The sequence below is a fragment of the Salvia hispanica genome, chromosome 4 (assembly GCF_023119035.1).
Source record: "Salvia hispanica cultivar TCC Black 2014 chromosome 4, UniMelb_Shisp_WGS_1.0, whole genome shotgun sequence".
Lineage (NCBI taxonomy): Eukaryota > Viridiplantae > Streptophyta > Magnoliopsida > Lamiales > Lamiaceae > Salvia > Salvia hispanica.
Window position 1 is genome coordinate 2060488 of NC_062968.1, and position 15891 is coordinate 2076378.

Sequence of the window (15891 nt, forward strand, 5' to 3'; positions counted from 1 at the left end):
GGTGAAAGAGAAAAAATCTAACTCAATTTACTTGTCACTTTTGCCACAAATTTTTTATATAATTGAATATTCTATCAAAATTCAGATCGTAATCAAATGTAAACTTTAAATATTGTACAAACTCAAAACTATGGTCTTGGTCCATTGAAAAATGTCAAAAGATCACAAAAAAGCATCAACGGGAATATATCAACAGAATTTCAGCGGTAGTCAATGATTGATGTTGTGTTGATAATGTGTTGATACTAAAATCTTGAAATTTTACACTCTGTTATTATTGTATTGAAACTGTGTTGAAGCTGTGTCGAGAAGTTTTGAATTTATACAATATATAAGTTTGCATTTTATCACTACCCCTAACTATTTTATCATCTTATACTAATTAATAACTACCCCTAACTATTTTATCATCTTATACTAATTAATAACTTCTTTTCTTGAAAATGTGAGAAGAAATGGAATAATGGGCAATGGCAGTCTAGTTGTTGAAAGGGCCCCAATAACATAATTGAGATGATCTAAGTCACGAGGGGGAAATCACTAGTTAATGTCACTGGTCCACTTTCACACACCAATCATCATCTCCAACTATTAATTCACTCACCCAAATTGATATTTTTGGGCTTTTCCATCGACACTGACTCCATGGGCCCGGGCCCAAGCCCGTACACCCTCTCTCTCCTCAATTAATACTACACCAAAATTATTTATTTATTTATTTGTTACTATTATTCATGTCACCAATTAAATGTTAAAAAAAATCTATTTAAAATCACATCGTTCAGACTGTCGGTTATCAAAGAGTGTGTTTGATGCTCTTACATTAGAATACAAACAAGAAAGTGAATCAGTGTTTAGGTTTTATTAGGGGTTGTGTTATTATTACCTTTACCTTTTTTTCTTGTCCCCACCACCGATTTTTATTTTTTATTTTTTCAAGAAAAAATTACTTTGGCATGATTCTTGGGAGGAAAGGGAAAGAATTCTATGATGGTTTGGATGGAGTGATTGACCAATTTAACTACCAGATTAATGAGTTTCTGACAAGGCAGAACCTAATTTCACTTCACCAAGATATTAGTAGAATACAACCAACTTTTTACAGACCTAGAGACACTGCTCAACTTCACCAACAAATAGGACAACCAACTTTTTACAGTGGTGAAAGAAAGAGAGTAAAAAATTATCTAGTCATAATTTTATGGCTGGTTGAACTGAGTAAAGAAATGAATAAGAAAAGCATATCTAAGTCTTGTAATTGTGAGAGCATCTCATAATTATGCAAGTGTTTTTATAAAGTAGATTTGCACTTTGGGGGTAGGAATTGGGAAAAATCAACCAATTAAGTTGAATTGAATGAATAAATGCTACTCTCTCCGTCCCTAATAATTCGTTATCATTTGACCAGACATGAGTTTTAAGAAATGTAATAGAAGGTGAATGAGTTAGTAGAATGTAGAGTCCAATACCAAAAATGATAAAAGTGAAAGGTGACAAATTTTTGGAGACGGACGAAAAGGAAAACAGGTGACAAATTTTCAGGGACGGTGAGTACTACTGAATAGGATAAGAGGTAAATTAATTGTCAGTAAAAAGGTGAGATTCCACCACTGAGTTGCTGTAGAGATTCCTCTGAAGAAAAGTGCTCAAATAATTAATTACCTTCCTAATGTCTATCATCATATACATCTCTCAATCAAATTTTAAAAAAATAAAACATGAATGTAAATGAATCAAGACAAGCCATCATAATTATACTACTACTATATCTTAAGGTAAAATTAAAAATTAATTGATAAAATAGGAAAAATGCATTAAGTAATGATTATAAATTTGTGATGAACAGATTGAGCAGTCTGTTTCAAAACTTGAAGCTTTGGCATTTATTGTTGAATAAAATAGGAAGAGCATCTTTGTCATCTCTTGGGCTGGATACAAATACCCTCTTCTGATTCTTGAATAGTCAAGTACTTCTTCTGCAGTGCAAAATCAATTTCTCTCTCCTTCTCTGATAAATTTATGTTTAACAAAATCATGAAAGGTCTTTCTACAGTATCTTGACTGAATCAAATCAGACTATTGCATTTGCTCTGGTAAACTTTAGAGTTTAACTGTCAATAAATAAATTCAATGAAAAAAATGGAAAGACAGAATATCAATCACTTGCTGCTATTTCAATGATATTGGGCTGCCATGTATTCATATTCACACATACTAATATATATGCTTGCACAATTGGACATTATACTCATTTTACAAATTTTGTGATTCTCTACTCATTTATATTAATATAGAGAATTAGAAACTCTCTATTATATCCTTAGCAAAAACAGAAATAGATCTAATAGTCAAAATCACAATTTTCCATTGGAACCAAAGAAAATCCCATATATATAAAATAAACAAAGTAATTTAACATAAGCCTAAACACATATTTGAATGGGCCTAATATATTTAGAGCTCAGCCCAGACTAATATAGGTGTGGGCCGGGCCGTATTGGATATTTTTACAGCTCTCATGAATCCATGAATTTGTAAATGAGGGAGACCATTAACCACAATATCTTCAAAATTCTGCGATTATAGAGATAAAATTAATAAGTTTTAGAAAATATATTTTTGGAGGTGAGAATTTTTTTAAAAATATGCTATGGTGGAGTATAAAACTAGAATTGTGTATAGAACTAATTAACTAGACTAATTTTAGTCCTCAAATAAACACATGTGATAAATTATGTATCGATATATACATTCTTTATCTAAGTATCACTTGTGAGCATTACTCTTACTTAATATTCAGTGTATACCAAAACAACTACAGAATAATTGTGCTCATAAATGGTATATATATGTAATATGTGGGTTAATTTTTGGGGTTATGCAGATGAATTAATAAGTTTATTAACATTTTAATTTATTATTTTAAAAATAGTTAAAATGCGTAAAAAATGCTGTAATAATCAGAGCAGTTGGCTGTCTTAAAAAAATCTGTATAGATCTAATCATAATTAATCCATATTGACTTAGATGCCTACAATATTATTAGTCATTTAAATTATATAATAATCAAGAATAATTCATATGTATATGTTGTTCACATGTATTAAGACGTAACCTAATTTTAAATTCTTTATTAGAATAGATTAAACAAGTATCCGGTGGTGTAACGTTAACTAGCTAGGTAAAGTTCAAAATGCAGGTCCTAATATTCTAAATTTTTTCTATTACACAACGCTACCAACAATTCAATATCCAAAAGTAATGTTCTTATGATCTATTAATAAATAAAAAATCTTTAACCCCATAAAAATACATATACATCATACTATAATATTAGTAAATTTATTTTTAAAATTAAGTTTTATTTAAAATATATATATTTTTCAATTATTTCGACACAGACACAATCATTATATGTACCTTTAATATTTATTGTCCATTCTATATTATAGCCCCAGAGGTGTGCTGGTGTCGCGACAGTCAAGGCATGAACCCGATTCATGTTGCTGTCATGAAGGGCCGGGGATGTTCAGATGCTGAAAGAGCTGCTTAGCTCGGATGTTATGCCGGCTATGGAGAGAATGCACCGTGGTCAGACGGTATTGCACTTGGCTGTGAAGAAAGGTGAGCTAAGCGTAGTGGAGTATTTAGTGGAGAAGTTTGACAACCTTGGGGAATACATAGTTGTCCCATTTAAAATGAAACATTTGAGAATCGGCACGGGATTTTATGTAGTGTTATTTTGTGAGTTGATGAGGAGAGAATAAAGTAAGAGAGATGAAAGAGTAAAGATAGAGTTTTTTCCATTTTAGGAAACGTTTCATTTTTAATGGGAAAAAACAAAAAAGGAAAACGTTTCATTTTTAATGGGACAGAGGGAGTATGAATTAAAATCATGTTGAATATGCTTACTAATTATAATTACGTGTCGACTAATGTTTGGCACGTACTATATTTTCGATTGATTCAGTGTTGAATTTTAGATTTATTAGAAAAATGTCTATCAGATATGTATTTTTTTTAACGTAATGCTTTTCCATTTAGAGTAGAACCAGAAGTATGTTATAATTGATCAAAAAGTTGTACTATCAATCTAGTTTACCTATCATTTAATTATTTCTATCTCATTTAATAATGACTCTACTTCCGGCTACACCGGTATCAAATACCCTATAATTGTTACCACTCACCAGTGCATTAGACTCCCAATATCAAAATCATGGGTCCGTCACTGCGTGCAATTACTAACTTTTATATGCATGGTATTAAATTAATTAGCTTATACTGTTATGCAAGTACAGTGTTTGAGATCAGTCATTTGCAGGTAGTATCCATGGTTTGAGTTCAGATAATTCATCATTATAAGTCATTATATTTATTTGTCGCGTCCTCAAATCGAAAATTTTGAATACGCCGCTAACTAGGACAATAGTTTTTAAAATTTGTTACAAATCTTTCAAGAAAAACGGCCGCCTATTATATAGGTTCTTCATTCTCCGACATAGGTTATATGAAAAGAACTTATGTTTCTTGTGATGTAAGTATATCTGCACGTTTGTTTTATTGTTGTCATAATTACATACAATGTAATTTAATCACAGTGCTTGCATTTTTAAATTCATATGTACCTAATTAAAAGGGTATGAATTTAGTGAAATTGCCAGTTACACCATCTCTCAAATGTATATGAATTTAATAATTTGATAATATTTAAAATTTATGTACTATAATTAATCGATCTCGAGCATAATTTAGAACTTTTTGAAAATAAAATGATTATCATTCTCTGATTTAGAAAAAAGAAATGGTTCTGTCTTATGACACTAATCAGCACAAAATCATTATATTATAGTACAACATACTAGTAACTACTTGCCTCTGCAAAAAATAACAACCTATAAGACCATAAACTCAAATCAAAGCTTCACATTGCCTCAATTTGGTGAAACAACACTAGAAAGCTGTGAACAGCAATAGTAAAACAGAGTAAGGATCTTCAGACACCATATCTCAGAAGTCTCAAAGAGAAATTATTAGCCAGTTCATATTCGACGAAAAACAGAAGAGCAAGCTCACTTAACATAGGTGAAGTACAGCAGATACTTTCCCCACCCCTATTTGAGATGTAAAAGCTCAGGAGTAAGGAACAACATGTTTTTTTCCAACTTTACAATTCTAACTCTAAAAGCCATTCACGATTTGCACAACAGAGCGACAAATGTAAGCTATTGAGTAAAACGAAAAAAGAGGACGATAAAATACAGTCCACAGAGAGCCAACTTAGAATTTCATCCCACCATGCACCGGTACAATGAGAGATGGTGAAACTCATTGCAAAACAAAACCAACTTGGATGACGAGCATCTTTCCAGCTTAGAGCTGATGGAGGTGACTTGCTTGACCAACCTTAGCCAAGTTCAAATTTATACATTCAAAAATGCCAATAGAATTCATTTCAAGGGTGCGGCAAGTGGTTTGTAACACTTGAGGGTCATCTGATAGGGTACCTGCCAAAAGAGAGGTACACGGGTGATCATGAGCTACCACTTCCTCCACTCAGACCACCCACAGGCATAGACCGCTTCACAAATTCCAGTAGCAGTTTTCTCTGCTGGTCGCTTGTGTGGGGGAGGCTTGCACGTAAGAGATCAACTGGCATTTCTCTGCTAATTGCTTTGGCTACATCAGCCCCAATGGCAACTGTGTCTGGTGAGCCCTGGCTGAGGAAGGATTGCACAATAGAGTCATATTTATTGAAACAGTACTTTGTAAGAAGGCTGAAGAACGCATCAAAAGAGGCCTGCCAGAAAGCCCTGTTAGAAATGCTGCAACTATCAGCAGCATGGGGGTTCGTCATAAGCTCAGTTGCCCTCTCAAGAACAGATTTAAGAAGGACCGAAGCCCCATCTCCAGCAGGACTCCCTACTGGACGCAAAGGAGGATGCTCAGCTGAACAGACCACTGATGCAAGACAGGCTGCAAGTGCTTTGAGCTCCATACCATGGATACAAGCAGATATAGTCTTCACAAGGTTTTCAGTTGTCATGGATGCACCAGGATCAGGAGAAAGATTTCCAAAAAAGAACCTCAAATTTCGGAATATGGCCATACAGACAGCTCGAGCAAGATCGCCGGGAAAAAGAAGTTGAAGATACCTTAAAAGAAGCTTCCTACCCTTTGGAAGAGAAACTAATCTCAAGAAAACAAGGTCATCCTTGGATGACAAATTCACAGCATTGCCATTATTCCCAAGTGGGTCAATCAGATGGAATGATGATGCAATTTCCTCAAGCAGAATTTGCTTCCTTTGTTTCAGCTGCGCCCCACCATCTGGTAACTGATTAAACTGCATAAACCTGTCAATATCATCAATATCAAGTAGTAGGCAAATGCCATCTTCAATAGTCACCCTAGCTGCAAGCATAGGCTCCTGCTCCAAAGGCTTCTCAACTGGTTTTGTTTCACCACCAGCCCCACTTGATAATTGGGAGTCAACTTCTAGAAGTGGGCGAGGCCTGCGTATTGAGGAGAAATTAACCCTTCCAAGAGCATCAACCTTGAGAAAAGCATGTGGCTCATCACTTGCACGGGCCCTCGAAGAACCATCCACCAAATTAGTTGGGCAAAAATGGTGCCTCAGTTTAGCACCGGCAGATTTTCTAGCTAGACAAGCTTGATAATAGTAATCTTCAATATATGGATCATTGCTATGGGTAGCAGCAAGCTGTACTCTGAGAATATTCTCGAGTTCATCTGCACTCATGTGCTTCGACTTAAACCTCGGCCAGCTAGTATTACCCCTCTGGTTACCAAAATCTGGGCCCTGATGAGGATAGCGCATTCCTTGTCTACCTCTCGGCATCAGCATAGCTCTTTGATCTCTCAAATCAGGGAACCCATGTACGTCAAAGTTGTTCAGCATAGGTGGTGAAGAAGAAAGCCGGGTATTGAATAGTTGAGACTGCAACCCTGATGGATGACCATATGATGGTGGAAATGGATGCTGACTTCTGATTTGCTGAGCATGCTGGGGAGGCATCAACTGTGAGCGCATTAAGCCATTTGGATGGGATAGCTGCTGAGTAGCAACATTGCCCGGGAGGAGAGGACGATCACCAGGATAACTATTCTGATTCGCCCATTGGTTCTGAAGTCGACCATTGACAGGCAAATCATGAGGTAACTGAGGTAAGTTTCCACCAAATTGGGCCCCAGGAGACAAGCCAGTCAATTGATGCTGAGTATTATTGTATGGTGAAGGATTGGATGAAGAAATAGGCAATTGGTGGCCACTAGAGTGGTTCGCATGATTAGGATGGTTGGACTGACCAGGTGGTGGATATGAAGTAAATGGTGGTTTTTGAATAAGATTCGGTTCGCTGGAATAGTTATGATGTAGATTTTGTGGTTCATATGGGTGCTGCTGCTGCTGTTGCTGCTGTTCAGGGTATGATGATGTTCTGTGCAATGACTTGGATTCCATGATCCGGAAAGAGGAATAAGGTTGTGAGGACAATTGACCCGTTTCATGAGTGGTTTCAACATTAAAGTTACGCCGATCGAGCCAGTTAGTGTTGTCTGGCCCTTGCACCCACTCAACAGCAGAGGAACCTGCAGGAAAACACATGAGCAAAGACAATATTGAGTAAAAACTTCTGAAAAATAACACATACTAGGACAGTATCCTTTTGTTTTAGCCTTGGTGGAGCTTCCAATCGTAATCTACATCACCGAGAACCTTAGCATGATACCATTTACATCCCAAAAATCAAGACTACATGCAATACACATTGATTATTACTAGAAACCATCTGTGGTTGAACTAATTTACTACTACTTCCATAAAAGAGCTCTATTTATTACAAGATTGACTGCTTATTATCCCTTTTATATAGTTCACTAATTTTAAGGGAAAATGTAATAGCATATACTCCCGTCATCCCATAAGAGTGTGCTCAATCAATTTTAATGTAAACCAATGTTAATGTAAACTTACTGGTGACAGAGTAAATCAGACTATTAACTTCAATCAATTTTCAGGAACTGATAGTAGGCAGAATAAAATAATGTTATGGAAAAGCAACTTCAATCTACCTAGATGAACTTACTTTCTCTGGGATCCCAGTCTGGACGAACTCCTGCACTTTTTGGCCCACTGACAACATTGTTCAACTATACATAGAAACAGAAGTAATACATAATAAGTTCATAAGGTACAAGAGGCAATTTAAGGTCAAAACAAGAACTATGAAACATGAGCACCAGAGAGCATTCATCTAATGATCGTATGTCAAAAAAAAAAAAAACACTTCTGGAGGTAATTGAACATATATGGTATTAATACTTTCCAAATTATCCAATAAAATTATAAGAAGAAATGGCTAGTACAAGGAAGGGAAATTAAAGAGAGAGGTTCAAACAGAAACTTAATCACGCACAATGGAACAAGGCTCAACCAACTGGTACAATCAGTTTGAATATTAGAGTAGTGAATTAGCCCTTAAAGGACAACACTTCGTGGGAGAAGGGGAGGAGGTGGACAGAGAATGTAGAGAAGAAAATGATATAGAAATATAATATAAGCATATTCGAGAACTGAAAATTATCTGAAATTGATAAGCATTTAAACGAAATTCTCCACAAATTCGATACCTCACCTTCGAAAATGTATTTGAAAGATCACTAATTTCAGCCAGAGATCCCAACCCACCTCCCTGCAGAACATATAACAGAGAGAGAATAAAGTACAATCCCAAATGGGCAAGTCATGTTATTGAATGGTGATGACATGTCACTCTTATTACTTAAGCATCAATAGGATATCACCTAACTTGGAAAGTGCAAACTTAACATCTAGAAATGCTCTAAATGCATGTGAGAAGAACAAGCACGATAGCATGTAAAACAACTTTTAACATTGGTAACACCACATAATGTGTCAGCAACGCTATAATAATGCAACAACAACGTTTTCAGACTGGAAATATCTCTATATAGATTTATAGTACTTATCAGAAACACAGGCATAAGCTCATCCAGCAAACATAATGATATCGCACATCAATGATCAACACATTAAAAAAGAAAGAAAGCAGCAAGCATAATGATATCCTACATCAACACACTCAAATAGAAAGAAAGTAGCAAAGCAACTAACCTAGGTCTTTTAAGAGTACCTTAGGAATACACAATTTCAAAAATCAGCCCAACTTTATATTTATTGCACCGAAATGTGAAAAGGGCATACATATGGAAATTATAATTATACTAACCATTGCTATTAAGAGGCCCGTAACACAGCTACAAAAAAAGCAAAGAAAACATGAAATACTTTATGTAAATTGCTGCCATTCTACAAACATGGATTTTCTAATCATCAAAGGCTGTCAAGAGCAATCAAGCAAAATGAGCATATCACTATATCTGTGGATTTCTTCATGAGCCTTATTTTTTACTACCCCGTGATTGTACATTCAATACCAAAATATAATTCAATCCAAAAAGAAAACTAGTTAGTAGAAATTCTGAGAAAACCAAACCAACCATTCCACCTCAAAACACATAAACTCCAGCCAATAAAAGGAGTAAATGTTTACAGCCTGCAGAAAGGCAGCTTTTGTAGCAACACTCACAAGAATCAGCAGTAATAACTATGCAACCATGCATGCAATAAGAGAACAAGTGTGCTAATCAGTAGCATAGCACACGATAACAGATTATGCAAAAGTGCACATATCCCAAAAAAATGACACTGATTAGGTGAAGGTCAGAAGCCATGTACAATTGTACATACATATTAAGTTATTAACAAATTAACAAATATGTAAACACCAAGATGAGTAAAAGGCAACAAAGGACTACTAATATAGAGCAATCTAGCAACTGAATTTCAAGTTATTTGCTGGTACATGGAAAGCATCAACTCAAGCATACACGCAAGAAATTTCGTACAACAAGCCCAGCAACAAATTTAGAACCAAGCAAAATCCATATGAAAATGTCAAAATTATAGACCCCTAACAATGGGCTTATAATAATGTAAAGTTAAAAATATAAATACACTAAATTCACGCCCCATCCACACCCACAGAGGAGGCTGACAAGGGCTATAATACACATAGTTCAGCACTTAAAAAGTAACCTGTTCCCCCTCAAATATAAAGTCCTCTTCCTCAAACGCAACTGGAGCAACATCATCTTCTTCATCTTCTAGTCCCCCTAACTCAACTTCATCCACAACATCATTGCCAAAAAATGCATATTGTGACGCATCAAACAGTGCACCCCCTGCATCACCAAACAGAGGATTTCTAAAAAAAGAATAAACACCAGAGCCACATTTTAGGAACCTTCATCATCAAGATCATTATATTAGAACAAAAAAGCTCTTCGAATGCAATAGTCGGACAAGGGCAACAGCCAGCTAAAATTTCAAGAAAATTTTAAAAAAAAAAAAAAGTCAAACTCAAAAATGAGTTTAGCTCCGTCTTCCAAAAGCAATTGAAAGACAACCACTAGCAAGTAAAACTTCCGCAAGGTCAGGTCTCAGGTATAACAGCAAATTATGTCTTAGCAGAATTTATGGAGCGACTGATGAAATGTGCATGGTGCATGACAAATGGATATTAAAATCACAACTATCCCGATACATCTTAGTAAATGTGCATAGGAGTAGAGCATTCACAGCACTTTCACATTCAATGAACAAGTTGTATGACATAACGAAATATTGAAATCAATATGCCAATGCTTAAAGAAATAATTACAGCCATATCCACACAAAATACAAGCTTTAAACTACAAAATCAACAACAAAGATAAGCTCACAACTAACCTGTTGGGGCTGAGCCAAAAGGTTTAAGATCCTGAAGCTTGGATGAATCGCTAACACTGCCGCTGCCTTCGTATCCATCCATTTCGAAATTATATGCTCTAATCAATTAAAAATAAATTGCCATGAAGCAAAACAATAAAATCTATTACACAGCTAACAATAACCCCCAATATATTTTGCAAATTTCCCGAACTTGGATAAGTAGTTGCTAGAAACTACAAAACCCTAGAAGCTACATGTATGTAGGTCAAAGCGTCAAATCTAAATCTAAGAGATGGAGGAGTGTGCAACTAAATTCTAGACAAAATTTCTAGGGCTTCTGGAAAAGGGAGATTCAAATTAGAAGGCGCGAAGTTGAGCAACTTCCTTGCGATTCGTGATGTGGTCGGAGGTGTGGGTTGCGGTGGGGATTGAGGTGCGGGAGTTGAGCGAAGATCCTTGAATTGGAAAAGCCCCAAACAGTTTAACAGAAATGGTGAATTTCGTAAAGTGGGGGATTTGAAGAAGGTGTTTGATGTGGCATAGAAATTACCTCGACGAGGCGTAGCTGAATCGATTGAATACAGATAATGATGATGGAATAGTGAGGAAGTATAGAGCTGTAAAATTGTGGATTGGAATCTCTCTGGTCGCCGATGATGGCGATTAGATTTGGGAACCCTAGAATGATTATTTTTATTTTTATTTATTTATATCTCTGTGCAAATATTCAGATATTGGGAAATTACTTATTGTTTGGTTTACTTTTTTTAAAATAATCGGTTGATGGAATAATTGATTTGATCATCCACACTAACCCAAAATAATCAGTCTCACCCCATTTTTTCAGCAACTCAATTTCACAAATTTAAAAAAAAAAAAACTACTGCATGTTATTCCAAAATAAATTTTTTATAAATTTAAATATAAAAAACTACAAAAGGAAACTAGATAACCCCGGAAAAAAATTATTAATATAATAATTAATAAATAAATTAAAAACTTTAAATTATATTTAAATTTCTAAAATATGCATTAAAAATTCACGAAATATCTCAAATATTAGTATTTTATCATGTTTATGATTGAGTTTAAGCATATATCGCAAATTTATCATAATTAAATATTTTACAATTTACGAATGTAACTAATTTTCTTCCTTATTTATTGGATTGATTACATGTTAATCTTATCGGTAGCAACCTATGATTGACCCGATTAGTCTGCACTAGATTGACCCGCAACCCGACCAGGATTGGCCCAAAACACGGGAGGGTGGCGGCAAATAAATTCATATAAAAAAAATCGTTAATTTTATCATACGATTTAATTAATTATTAAGTTATTTTCTGGTGTGATAATCTCATATGAGTAATTATATTAATGACTACCAAGTGAAAGCCAGTGCTCTTAAAAACTCGATCACACCTTTTATGGTTGGATAAAGTGAATACGAAATTCAAATAAAAAAGAACAAGTAAACAAAAAATAAAGGTATACACATCCAACATCAATTGGATAAGATAAATGACAGAAAGTGGGTTATGTTATGTGACTAAGATAAGCTTCACACGTTTCGGGGGCTCTATTCAATACAACTAAGATATAAATCATTGACGGGTTCAACTCTTACTTAAAGGTTATAAGTTAAAAGATCCAAAACGCATAAAATGGGAATAGTCGAGACGTAGAGTTCAGTTAATAGTATTTTTAGTGCTAAGAACATTTACAATAGTGTTTTTTTTTTGCCGACTATGTGCGGCGAAATTGTCGGCGCTATTGCAAGTGGGCATTTAGGGGGACGTGGGGGCGGTGGCAACCGTGCAATCACTGCTCGCCGTTCGCGGGCGGCGGTTTCCGATGCGGAATCCGGTTGCGGATTTTTTTTTCTCTCTCTTTATTTTAGTACATGGTTTTTTAATATCAAGCATGTTTTAGTATTTGTCTAGTTTTATAACTAAGACACAATTTAAATAAGAATGATAAAATAAATTGCGATGGGCATATGTAAAATTCAAACACTAGTTAGAACAAGAATAATTTGTCTAGTGTTGTAACTAAGACATAATTTAAATAAGAATAATAAAATAAATTGCGATGTGCATATGTATGTGACTTTGGTTTTGTACATATAATAACTGAACTGAATTTGCAAATCCAATATTACCCGTGATTTGTTTTACTAAAACTATCACTAATATCACATACTCCCTCGTTCCCACAATAATTGTCACTTTTTTTCATTTCGGTCCGTCCCATAATAATTATCACATTTCATTTTTTTTACCATAAATGATAAATAGGTCTCACATTCCATTAACTCACTTCAATCACATTTTATTATAAAACTAATATAAAAAAGTGCGTCACGTTCCACTAACTTTTCAAATTAATTTTTCTTTACATTTCTTAAAATCCGTGATCGTTGATTATAAACTTGACACTATTACGAATCATGAGTATTGTAGCATCTTCTAAATCTTCTAAAACCATTGTGCCCTCTAAACTGATTCACAAATATCTTTAGTTATTATTGACTCGGTGTTAACAATTTATGTGTTGAAATGGTTAATACTAATTTCTCAAAGTCTCATAAAACACAACAAAGCATGATGACTATGATCTATTAAAATAAAAATGAGGTATGGACGTTATATAAATTATTAGAAAAAAATTCAAAGTTAACTGCTAGCAAAATCTACAGTTCTTTTAGGATTTAGCTAACCAAGGATTCAGCTATCTATAGACAGATAACTTAAAAATAAATTAAAGAATGACATGAAAAACATAAAAAAAAAACTATATAAAAACCTAGCTATAGGCATCCTTGCATAGTTGGAGAGAAACGACCTATAAGGGTTTGATTGGTTGCCTTGAAACAATAGGTTAGTGGAATGTTTTCTTGCGTTTTCCTCTGTTTGGTTCACTTTTGGGAAAAGCTTATTGACCCGGAAAAATATCCTGACCCGTCTCAGTTTTTTGGATAGTTAACCAAGTTTTTGAGCTATCTCTAACCCCCCACCACCCCTGCGATACAGTTGTATCTATGGATGCAAAAATTAATGCTAAATTAGATTTTATCAATTTACCTTTCATCTACTTCAGCAAAATTGCAATCTGATTTAATTGTGAGGGAGACGAAATCTAATGCCCAATTAGGGCGAACAGAAATTGGGCAAACCGAAATTGGGAAAAAAGAAACCACGCGCAACTCGTTGTGCTCCCTTGACGAGGACGACGCGATAGGCTTCAAACATGTCTGATACGGACTTGATTCGGAAGGTATCGATTTCTTCACAATCCTAATTAAATCGACTCTCACCGGTAAACGTTTTAGATCTACTTGGATGGACCCAAGTTTGTGCTTTGTCCTTAGAGCTCGAACTCACACGCAGTGATTGGTAGGATGTTTTCCAATAGTTCTACGCTGTCAATGAAAATGAGAGAGGGGAGACTGAAATTTTAATATTTGTTGAATGGATGAAAAATATGGTGGCGGGATTCTGAAATTTTTGCCTCTTTTTACCGCTAAATTAGGGTTCAAGGGTAACATGGGGTTTACAGATTAATTCAAGGGATATAGTGGTCTTTTTTGTTGCATATTCTATTATTTGCCTATTTGAAAAAAAAAACAAAAATGTGGCGGAAGAATTTCTAACCTGCAACCAAACAATGAATAGGGTTAGTTATCTCTATCATGAAAAGTTGGAAAGGATTGTAAAGTAGATTTCCTACATTTTCCAATATAGGCAACCAATCGAACCCTAAGCATCCTTATACAAAGAAACAATGAAAATTATGCTTTTTAGGTGGATTGCTAGGTTTACTTTCAACAAAGTAAGCCACCCGCTAGCTAGGCTATGGTCTCTCCGGCTGATGTTCAAGCGGACTGCTGGGTTAGCATGGTGCAAGAATCCATCTGACCGCTAGGCATGCCTTTTGCTTGTGGTTTCGACTCTAATTTGTTAGTACTATGCATTCCTAAATTCTCATAAGCCTCTTTTAACATTAAAACTTAACATATTGACCAACACAACCAATTGATATGAATATAGTCTATAGACAATGACATACTAAAATTAAACAATTGTTATTAAATCAATACAAATATAGCCCTTAACAATTGTAAAATCATCGTAGATCACAAACTCCATCAACATCTTCAACATTAATAGATGGTGATTCACCAATAAAAATGTCTAGATATTTTATAACTGAATTATCTAAAAGTATGTAGTCAAAACACATAAAAATTTATAATATATTATAGATATTTTTGTAGTAAAAACAAACTAAATACACATGAAATGAGTATCGAATTTTAGAACATCATTAGTCTATATCTATATTGTATATTTTGAAGAAAAAAAAAGAGAAGTGGGTGAAAAGCTTGTAGTTTAGTTCACATCCCCAATACCTTTGTTTATTAATATATATGATCATGCATTCATTTTACACAATTAAATTAGTCCTACGACATAGTTTTCAAAATTTTATTTTTACATTTTTCAACTTTTTTTTAAATCTTTGATCTTTTTATTTCGATTGACATTTTACAAAATCAATATATAAAAGTCATCACAAATTAAGATGGATTTAATTACTGTGAAAATGAACCAACGGGTCGCAGCGCAGTTGACAGCTGTGGTGATCATGAGGTCACGGGTTCAAACCTCATCACCCGCTGGGAGACTTTCGGCCTTAATCCACAAGCCCGGTTGAGCAGGATTAGCGGATACAAAACCAAAAATTTACTGTGGAAATGAGTTTTATTGAGCCCACTTTGTCAAGAAAATCAAAGCTTTATTTGTCCTTATTTTCCATTTATTTATCAAACTTTGATTATATGAAATAAATAAAAAAATTTAGTAGCAATAACAATTTTAAATGTATTCTAATCAAATTAAATATATAATGCTCATTGATGGTGGTTATATGTATGTATTTTATAGTAATAGTAACTTTCATAATTTTCAAAATATTATGTCCTGCTTATTCACATGTACTTGGATTTTTTTTTTTATTAGTGAAATTATGATAGTATAATTTGCCTATTGATATTGTTTTTTTAGTACTAC

The 15891-nt window shown here is 34.4% G+C and overlaps 1 protein-coding gene across 3 annotated transcripts; it reads right to left on the reverse strand.

Moving 5' to 3' along the window:
• Positions 1-5010: 5010 nt before the first annotated feature.
• Positions 5011-11518, reverse strand: LOC125219684 (protein PAT1 homolog). Of its 3 annotated transcripts, none has more exons than XM_048121730.1 (6): positions 11367-11518; positions 10835-10932; positions 10142-10287; positions 8658-8714; positions 8109-8172; positions 5011-7611 (listed from the first exon to the last, which is right to left on the reverse strand). In XM_048121730.1, the coding sequence occupies exons 2-6, from the start codon at positions 10914-10916 to the stop codon at positions 5534-5536; spliced, it is 2427 nt and encodes an 808-aa protein (XP_047977687.1). In that variant the 5' UTR covers positions 10917-10932; positions 11367-11518; the 3' UTR covers positions 5011-5533. The 3 variants fall into 3 exon arrangements, with proteins under 3 accessions (XP_047977687.1, XP_047977685.1, XP_047977686.1); XM_048121728.1 differs by having other exon boundaries at positions 5011-7614; XM_048121729.1 differs by having other exon boundaries at positions 5011-7614; positions 10835-11271; positions 11367-11511.
• Positions 11519-15891: the final 4373 nt, after the last annotated feature.